Source organism: Myxocyprinus asiaticus, chromosome 8 (genome assembly GCF_019703515.2).
Source record: "Myxocyprinus asiaticus isolate MX2 ecotype Aquarium Trade chromosome 8, UBuf_Myxa_2, whole genome shotgun sequence".
Taxonomy (NCBI): Eukaryota; Metazoa; Chordata; class Actinopteri; order Cypriniformes; family Catostomidae; genus Myxocyprinus; species Myxocyprinus asiaticus.
Window position 1 is genome coordinate 33,131,477 of NC_059351.1, and position 10,324 is coordinate 33,141,800.

General features: G+C 38.9%; 1 protein-coding gene across 3 annotated transcripts; it reads left to right on the plus strand.

Moving 5' to 3' along the window:
• Positions 1 to 43: 43 nt before the first annotated feature.
• arl6 (ADP-ribosylation factor-like 6) lies at positions 44 to 8,486 on the plus strand. Of its 3 annotated transcripts, none has more exons than XM_051704440.1 (8): positions 44 to 296; positions 988 to 1,132; positions 1,269 to 1,330; positions 1,470 to 1,538; positions 1,666 to 1,760; positions 3,771 to 3,900; positions 5,897 to 5,952; positions 6,943 to 8,486. In XM_051704440.1, the coding sequence occupies exons 2-8, from the start codon at positions 1,010 to 1,012 to the stop codon at positions 6,966 to 6,968; spliced, it is 561 nt and encodes a 186-aa protein (XP_051560400.1). In that variant the 5' UTR covers positions 44 to 296; positions 988 to 1,009; the 3' UTR covers positions 6,969 to 8,486. The 3 variants fall into 3 exon arrangements, with proteins under 3 accessions (XP_051560400.1, XP_051560399.1, XP_051560401.1); XM_051704439.1 differs by having other exon boundaries at positions 44 to 292; XM_051704441.1 differs by having other exon boundaries at positions 48 to 83.
• The last annotated feature ends 1,838 nt before the right edge of the window (positions 8,487 to 10,324 follow it).

A 10,324-nucleotide genomic window follows, 5' to 3' on the forward strand; every position in this document is an offset into this window, starting at 1 on the left:
TGTGACAGAGAAAAGCGTCATCGGTCTCCTAGCAGCGGAGTGTGCGTGCAGCGTGTGTGTGATTGCGGTTTCCAGGACGCAAGGTAAGTGAGTCTCTCCATCAGCGCTGGACACAAGATCATTCTCATGCACCACATGAATGGGACTTCTGCAAGTGAATTCGCGTTAACCAAGGCACAGACAGCATACTTGAGCCGAGTAGAAAATTAAGGAAGAAGATCTCACTTTGTGAAACAGACTGATAGAGAAGGTTAGCTAGTCAGCTAACATAAACAGCCGTCATCTGCAAACAGTAAGTACGTATAATAACCATGAATTGGCAGAAAATATGTTAACCATGTGTTATCTTTATGTGGACGTTAAACGTGTCATCTGAAACAAAAGTCAGAAAAGAGAAATGTTTGGATTAGCTTATCTTTATTGTGTGTGCAGCGCTAGCCCGTGTGCTAATGAGCTCAGCGGATTAAAACTGTTCTCGTAGATTTCTCGTTTTCTCTTGTTCGTTCATGTTTTTCTATCGCCCTTTAAGAGATATGGCGAAACAGGTATAGCGACAGGTTCGCTGCTGACACTGGTTTAAAGGATGTGTATGAAGCTATATTATGCAATTGAAATGTCCTCTCTAGTTGGTCAACAGGTGGATATATCCTTTAAACCCTATATCAAGGCCATACAAAACACGGAACTGTATTGTAATTTTTCACGTATTGCGTCCATATACTACAGCCATAAAGGCATGTCGCTACCTGTCTATATGCTCACAGCTCAAGTTAATTCACTTAAATCGGATTATTAAAAAACAAGCGAGCAGACAACTCATTTTCCTATCAGACACACTGTCATTTTATTACAAACCAGCAGCAGTTTAAATCAAATTGACTGTGCCGTCATATTACGCGTCTGTTGTTCTACGTGTTTGTCGTCGTCTGGATGCATCTAATGAATAGTAATCGAACTGAACGTGCTTTTGATGGGATTTCTTTCCAGAAACGTCCATTCAACAAGGCAGATGGGGCTTTTTGACAAGCTTGCAGGTTGGTTGGGTCTGAAGAAAAAGGAAGTAAATGTGCTGTGTTTGGGCCTGGACAACAGCGGGAAAACCACCATCATCAATCAGCTAAAGCCATCCAATGTATGTAATTATCCTGTGCACCTAATGTGATATAGCATAATAAAACATATAAGTAAAGCAAAACTCTCTTGGTATTAACTTTATGTTCATGTTGTATTTGAGCTCAGAGTTTCAATAACGCTTTATCTCCCTGCAGGCTCAAGCTCAAGACATTGTTCCAACTATTGGCTTCAGCATTGAAAAGTTTAAGACCTCAAGGTGAGAATTTGAAAGAGCTTTAATGGTTAAGTAAATATGGGACATCAGTGTTAGTTTATGAAAACCATTTGCTTTTCTTTCTTTTTTTTTTCTTCTTCAGATTGTTACTAACATAATCACTATCCTCCTTTCCCCAAAGTCTCTCGTTCACAGTGTTTGATATGTCAGGGCAGGGGAGATACAGGAACCTCTGGGAGCACTATTACAAGTGAGTTTCTGTTCATGCTTGCCAAACGATACAGTTTACTTGTACTGAGTGTAATGAAGTGCAATTTATCACCTTGGAATCAATCTGTATGGTTTGTGTTCATGAGTGTTATGTTGTATTTTTTCAGGGAGGGTCAGGCCATCATATTTGTGATTGACAGTGGAGACAAACTAAGAATGGTGGTGGCAAAAGAGGAGTTGGATACCCTTTTGAATCACCCTGGTATGTTTGTCTCATCCACAATCATCTACAAAGGATCTCATCTTTGAAAACAGTGTCATAGAAAACATGGAAATATTAGGGAAAGTCATGGAAATTGATAAAACCTATAAAAGTCTGTGGAAATAGTGAATGAAGTGAATGAATTTTTCCCTCGCTGTGCTCACCTTTGATATACAGTGCATCCAGAAAGTATTCACAGCGCTTCACTTTTTCCACATTTTGTTATGTTACAGTCTTATTCCAAAATGGATTAAATTCATTATTTTCCTCAAAATTCTACAAACAATACCCCATAGTGACAACGTGAAAGAAGTTTGTTTGAAATCTTTGGAAATGTATTAAAAATAAAAAATGAAAAAATCACATGTACATAAGTATTCACAGCCTTTGCCATGACACTCAAAATTGAGCTCAGGTGCATCCTGTTTCCACTGATCATCCTTGAGATGTTTCTACAACTTGATTGGAGTCCACCTGTGGTAAATTCAGTTGATTGGACATGATTTGGAAAGGCACACACCTGTCTATATAAGGTCCCACAGTTAACAGTGCATGTCAGAGCACAAACCAAGCCATGAAGTCCAAGGAATTGTCTGTAGACCTCCGAGACAGGATTGTATCGAGGCACAGATCTGGGGAAGGGTACAGAAAAATTTCTGCAGCATTGAAGGTCCCAATGAGCACAGTGGTCTCCATCATCCGTAAATGGAAGAAGTTTGGAACCACCAGGACTCTTCCTAGAGCTGGCTACCCGGCCAAACTGAGCGATCGGGGGAGAAGGGCCTTAGTCAGGGAGGTGACCAAGAACCCGATGGTCACTCTGACAGAGCTCCAGCGTTTCTCTGTGGAGAGAGGAGAACCTTCCAGAGGAACAACCATCTCTGCAGCACTCCACCAATCAGGCCTATATGGTAGAGTGGCCAGACAGAAGCCACTCCTTAGTAAAAGGCACATGACAGCCTGCCTGGTGTTTGCCAGAAGGCACCTGAAGGACTCTCAGACCATGAGAAACAAAGATTGAACTCTTTGGCCTGAATGGCAAGCGTCATGCCAGGAGGAAACCAGGCATCGCTCATCACCTGGCCAGTACCATCCCTACAGTGAAGCATGGTGCATCATGCATCACAGCATCATGCTGTGGGGATGTTTTTCAGCAGCAGGAACTGGGAGACTAGTCAGGATCGAGGGAAAGATGAATGCAGCAATGTACAGAGACATCCTTGATGAAAACCTGCTCCAGAGCGCTCTGGACCTCAGACTGGGGCGAAGGTTCATATTCCAACAGGACAACGACCCTAAGCACACAGCCAAGATAACAAAGGAGTGGCTACGGGACAACTCTGTGAATGTCCTTGAGTGGCCCAGCGAGAGCCCAGACTTGAACCCGATTGAACATCTCTGGAGAGATCTGAAAATGGCTGTGCACTGACGCTCCCCATTCAACCTGATGGAGCTTGAGAGGTCCATGGGAGAAACTGCCCAAAAATAGGTGTGCCAAGCTTGTAGCATCATACTCAAAAAGACATGAGGCTGTAATTGGTGCCAAAGGTGCTTCAACAAAGTATTGAGCAAAGGTTGTGAATACTTATGTACATGTGATTTTTTTTTATTTTTTTTTTTAAATACATTTGCAAAGATTTCAAACAAACTTCTTTCACATTGTCATTATAGAGTATTGTTTGTAGAACTTTGAGGAAAATAATGAATTTAATCCATTTTGGAATAAGGCTGTAACATAACAAAATGTGGAAAAAGTGAAGCGCTGTGAATACTTTCCGGATGCACTGTATGTCATCAGCTAGAATTGCCCTTTGGAGTGCAATCTATATGAAATGATAATCCAAAACAAAATATCCGGTAATCGCAAACAACTTGAAAAGACATGGACCATTTTCATTGACCATCAGAGTGGGAACCCTGTCTCAATGGAGTAATCTTTTCTCAGATCTTAAATTTTTTCAATAAGTGAACCACAATATTGCGCATCTATCTTTTTCTATGTGTCCTTAGATATTAAGCACAGGAGGATACCCATACTGTTCTTCGCCAACAAGATGGACCTCAGGGATGCATTGTCTGCTGTAAAGGTTTCCCAGCTCTTGAGTCTGGAAAACATCAAGGACAAACCCTGGCATATCTGGTGAGAAAACAGAAAATGGGTATTTGATATGACATGTCAGGCAGTGACAGTAGTGCCCTGTAGTGTGACATGATATATTATTTTGTCCAAAACTACAGTGGCATGCAAAAGTTTGGGCACCCCTGGTCAAAATTTCTGTTGCTGTGTATAGTTAAGTGAGTAGAAGATGAACTGATCTCCAAAAGGCATAAAGTTAAAGATGAAACATTCTTTTCAACATTTTAAGCAATATTAGTGTATTATTTTTATTTTGTAACATTTTAGAGTGAAAAAAGGGAAAGGAGCACTATGCAAAAGTTTGGGCACCCTAAGAGATTTGAGCTCTCAGATAACTTTTACCAAGTCTCAGACCTTAATTAGCTTGTTAGGGCTATGGCTTGTTCACAATCATCGTTTGGAAAGGCCAGGTGATGCAAATTTCAAAGCTTTATACATACTCTGACTCCTTAAATCTTGTCCCAACAATCAGCAGCCATGGGCTCCTCTAAGCAGCTGCTTAGCACTCTGAAAATTTAAATAATTGATGCCCACAAAGCAGGAGAAGGCTATTAGAACATAGCAACGTGTTTTCAGGTAGCCGTTTCCTCAGTTCATAATGTAATTAAGAAATGGCAGTTTAAGTTGAGGTCTGGAAGACCAAAAAAACTTTCAGAGAGAACTCCTCGTAGGATTGCTAGAAAGGCAAATAAAAACCCCTGTTTGACTGCAAAAGACCTTAAGGAAGATTTAGCAGACTCTGGGGTAATGGTGCACTGTTCTACTGTGCAGTGACACCTGCAAAAATATGACCCTTCATGGAAGAGTCATGAGAAAACCTTTCCTGCATCCTCACCTCAAATTTCAGCATCAGAAGTTTGCAAATGAATATCTAAACAAGCCTGATGCATTTTGGAAACAAGTCCTGTGGACTGATGAAGTTAAAATATAACTTTTTGGCCGCAATGAGCAAAGGTATGTTTGGAGAAAAAAGGGTGCAGAATTTCATGAAAAGAACACCTCTCCAACTGTTAAGCACGGGGGTGGATCGATCATTCTTTGGGCTTGTGTTGATGCCAGTGGCACAGGGTGCATTTCACTGGTAGAGGAAAGAATGGATTAAATTAAATACCAGCAAATTCTGGAAGCAAACATCACACCATCTGTAAAAAAGCTGAAGATGAAAAGAGGATTGCTTCTACAACAGGATAATGATCCTAAACACACCTCAAAATCCACAATGGACTACCTCAAGAGGCGCAAGCTGAAGGTTTTGCCATAGCCCTCACAGTCCCCTGACCTAAACATCATCAAAAATCTGTGGCTAGACCTCAAAAGGGCAGTGCATGCAAGACAACCCAAGAATCTCACAGAACTAGAAGCCTTTTGCAAGGAAGAATGGGCAAAAATCCCCCAAACAAAAATTGAAAGACACTTAGCTGGCTACAAAAAGCTTTTACAAGCTGTGATACTTGCCAGGGGGTGTTACTAAGTACTGACCATGCAGGGTGCCCAAACTTTTGCTTCGGGCCCTTTTCCTTTTTTGTTATTTTGAAACTGTAAAAGATGAATATAAAAAAGTAAAATTGCTTAAAATATTAAAGAAATGTGTCATCTTTAACTTTAAGCCTTTTGGAAATCAGGCCATCTTTTGCTTGCTTAGCTATTCACAGCAACAGAAATTTTGATCATGGTGCCCAAACTTTTGCATGCCACTGTATTTTAAACTAAATTGTTCTTATTCTTCTATACTTATTATGCATGCAATGATTATGGCCTCATATTAATTGGGAGATTACATGGAATATTTGTACTTCAAATTTTCAAATGCATTTGGACTATTTGAGTGAGCTAACAGTTGACTGAAAAGGAAAAACTTAAAATATATGGTGACCAGTTAAAGCACATAAGTACACACTTTTTCCTATGTAATATTAATTTTAGCCTAAAACCTTGATGGGGGGTGACTTAGTAAAGTTGCTATACTGATAAACTGAAGCTCTCCATGATTCTCTTTCAGTGCAAGTGATGCAGTGAAAGGGGAAGGCCTTCAGGAGGGTGTAGATTGGCTGCAAGGTAAATACACATTCCATGTTCTGTGGCCCTGATTTCCTTTTTGTCTTTGAATCGGTTTATTAATTCAGAGGTATGCTGAAATGCCATTTAAATAGGTCATCAGTAGAACTGTATCTTTCAATGCCATTTATTTTCTTGTATTCTATTTCATCCATAGAACAAATTGCACTGTAAGTATTGAAGTCGTAATTCCCAGATGTGTTTTGACACTAAGTTAATTGGTAATACTTTACAATAAGTTTCCATTCATTAGCATTAGTTAATGCATTAGGTATCATGAACAAACAATTAACAATATATATATTTTTACAGCATTTGTTAATCTTTGTTCATGTTAGTTAATAAAAATACAGTTGTTCATTGTTAGTAAATGTTAGTTCATAGTGCATTAACTAATGCTAATTAATACAACTTTTGATTTTCAAAATGTATTAGTATGCATGTTTATATGTTAAAATTAACATGAACTAAGATTAATAAATTAAGTAAGCGTATTGTTCATTGATAGTTCAGGTTAACTACTTTTGTTAACTAATGTAACTTTATTTTAAAGTGTTACCGGTTAATTGTACAGTTACAGTACTTTAAACTTTTGGAACTCAATTTTGGGCTGCATTCATTCTTGCACTGTTTTACATTTGATTTTGGCCTTTTGGGGGAAATTCAAATGAAAATAATCTGGGACAAAAGAGGATAAAAAAAAAAACGAATAACCCCCCCCCCCCCCATAACTCTAAGGATAGGATACAGCCCAAATGAATGATGAATTACTCTAGAGACTTTCTCCTATGTTGTATAAGGTGTTTTTTGAAATACTGTAAAGTGAGTTACTGTAGATGGAGTTCACAGATTTATGTTTCCCTCTACCCAAGCGTTTACTGTTTTGCCCCATCAATCCAGCAATTTAGGGTCCCACCTTTCTCTCAAACTTCCTCTTATTCAATTGAATTAATCATTATTCTGTTTTTCTAAATTATGTTTTCTCAACAGATCAAATCAGAGCGATGAAAACGTAAAACCCTCCTGAAAAAAAGAAAGCATCTAGGTCACCAACTGCATTGATGAAACCAGACAAAACAGACCTACACCTTTGGGCACATTGTGTCTGTGATGACTTCAAAATGAATTTGGTGTGTAGTGTAATAAACAGTTTGGCTTAGATTATGAACCTGTTTACACCTGGTATTAACATCCATATCGGGTCATCCGATCACAAGTGGTCAGTCGAGACATTAACGTTTACACCCGGTATTAACATGCATCTACAGTGACCATTTGTGTTCAGATTTTATCGAGAGGAGGGTCTCTGATTTCATGATTGCATACATCACTTACTACGTCAGTGTATCGCTGCTTATTGATTAAGCACATTAATAACACAGTTGTTGCTCTCAAAATCACCTAAAGTTTTAATCTCACCACAAATGTGATGTTTTGAGTGGAATGCTCGTAGTTATTTTAGCCGAGAACCTGCAATAAATGAACATCAGACGTGTGTGCTTTGTCTACATTTATTCATTTAGCAGAAGCTTTTATTCCAAGTTAAATTGTCACTGAAGATGGATGTATATATGGACTTTTCCAGATGTTTAGATCGGATGGTCTTTAAAGCAATATCACACGAGCAAAAGTGCTGTTGGTTTGTACAGTTTATCAGCACAGCTGTGAGCTGTAAAGCTGTACACAACTGGCAAAATTTAAAACCCTTGTTTTAGCGCAGCTGCTAATTGATAGCTAAGTAGGTGGTCCTTTACTGTTGTCCGGGACACGTCAGACTGATTAGCATTTACATTTCGAATGCCATGTGGTCACATGCGTTTCTGGCTCCGTGAGAATGGGGTTTGTGTGATTGGATCACCCGAGATGGATGTTAATATCAGTTGTAAACAAGGTCTATGTGATAGTACATTCAGCATTTGACCCTTGTACATCTTCTCTCTAAATAAGTTTTGCTTTCATAAATATTCCACAACTTCAGGATCAATTTGAATTTTAAATATATTTTTCCTAACACATGTTTGTCTTGTTTGTTTTGTTTTAAACTTTAAAAATTGTCTTGTTTTTAACTTTACACTACACTACTTGGCTGCCAATGCAAACTGTAGAGAAGAAGAGCAGTGGCTCATATTTTATATCTAGCTGTTTGTTTTTGGGAAATGGTAGACAACACTCATTTCATTGCTCTGAATTGTAAAACTGGTCACTATATGTTTTTTATGCATTCCATATATGTTGGTCTGTATAGTACAGTGTTTTGTGTTGCAGAAAGAAATAACACCTCAAATAGTCACAAAGGATACATTCCTCTGTTTTGGAGCTATTTATTTTCCATAAGCATTTTGATTAAAAGCATATGTGAAGGTAATGTCGCTGCATTTTGTGTTTTGTTTTGTGCAGACAGTACATTTTTACAAATTTATTTATTTTCTATATTTTCTTTTATATTAGTTTCACAAATATTTGGTATTTTTATTGATTATTAAGGGATCTTGTAATAGAATGTTTAAAGAATAAACAGACAATGTGAGCTTATGTCTGTGCATGAAGGACTGTATCACTTTTTATTCAGCTTTGTTTTTCAGTGGTTAACTGACACGTCAGTGACACAATGCCACAACCATTCAAAATTACACAAACAGAGCGTACATACTACAGTACATTATAAACAGTTGTCTTGAAGTGTTTGTTACAGATCAGTCTTATTTATCTTTAAATACCCTGTCTGTGCTGAGCTGGTTTATTCTGAACTGTGTCAGAGACAGCTGCTGTGGGGAGGCTGAATTGTGGCTGTGATTACCCAGTTGTTGAAAATCAAATGTCCTTGCTCATTAAGACCACAACATCAGCATGGTCATATCTATAGGCTACTGAAGAAGGAAGGATGGCAGAGCCTTGCTTAATCACAGGGCCATCTGCCGTTTATGAAATCACACACAAACAGCTGCACGTCCGTGTCTTTTTGCAGACTGAAATCCTCAGTGCCAAGATTGCATTATGCTATCAATGGATGCTTCAGCTGGAGTTACATCTGCTTTATTTCTGCTTGTGAGGATGATTAATAATTAGTTTTTTTTAAATAATAGCATTTGGTTATTTATTGGCAGCATACAATGTAACATGAGTTATTCATTTGTTAGTTTGCCAATGAAAGGGTGCAAAGCTCTGTATCAGCGAAGATACAGTAGGGGAGCCTCTCGTTGTCTATCGAACACTTCTGCAACTTTTATGAAAAATAATAATAATAAAAAAAAAAAATAGATTCTTCCAAAAATAATACGTAACATTATGGAAAGATTAGTTTATGGTTATAAAAAAAAGAACGCTCCAAGGACGTTAGGAGTTCCCAAACAATATCCAAATGGGAACCATGCACTAACGTTAGGTGAACGTTCTGTGTTTGCTGGGTGCAGACTCTTTTTGTATTTGGCTAGTGCCAATAAAGTGTAGGAACAGCGCCAGACCGTTGTGCAGATTCCCGAGAAGTGACAGCAGATATAAAACAAAGTGTCACAGCGGAGACTCTAGTCTGACTCCGAGGCTCCGCAAGAGTTGTCAGAATTCTCTCGTTTAGCGATGCGTAACAGACGTGACGCTGGATGCGGGACCCTGTTGCTTCCAAGTACCCATAGCCTGCCACTTGTCATCTTTCCTTGTGAATATATGGTAAAGATTTTTTTTTCCCCCACCCACTTGGCTGCTCCAACTACAATCCCTGCCCAGAAGTATATTTTCTTGAACGTCGAACTTTTCAGCGTAGCCTTTTTACAGATGGACAAGTGAAAATATTCTGTAAGCACCAACCATTCACACAGCTGTTATTGCGTAAAGGCAGAGATAATTTAGCAGAGAGGGGCCACTTCTATTTAAATGAACGGGAAATTGGAACGTCCAGGAGCTCTAACAGTCAACGGATGTACAAAGGAAGTCCCGCCTTACAGGTAAAAGAGCCAATCACCTTTTAGATACAGACATCGCCTGTTAATCAACTCGCTAACGCGCATGCGCATTAGCAATATAAGACGGGAAAATTGCGTGTTTTAGCGTAATATTAAGTGAATACGCACAATTTATGATTCCAGTATGATAAACATTTTATTGCTGATTCGAAATATATTCTTTGATCGTAATCTTGACCAACCGTTTTTGAGATTTCAGTGTTCCCCCATTCAAGTAGATAGGAGCTGCACTGGCATGACTGGAAATAGCCTCCCAAGAGCGTTCCAAAGATGGCCGACAGTGGACTGACTTGCTAAAAAAATCTTTGGTACGGGTAGGCGAAGGGCCTCAAGGATAGAGATTTTGAGTGTCAGTTCCCCGTTCTGCCACTAGATTGCAGCAGCAGCCTACATCTGAACATTTCAAATATGAACGA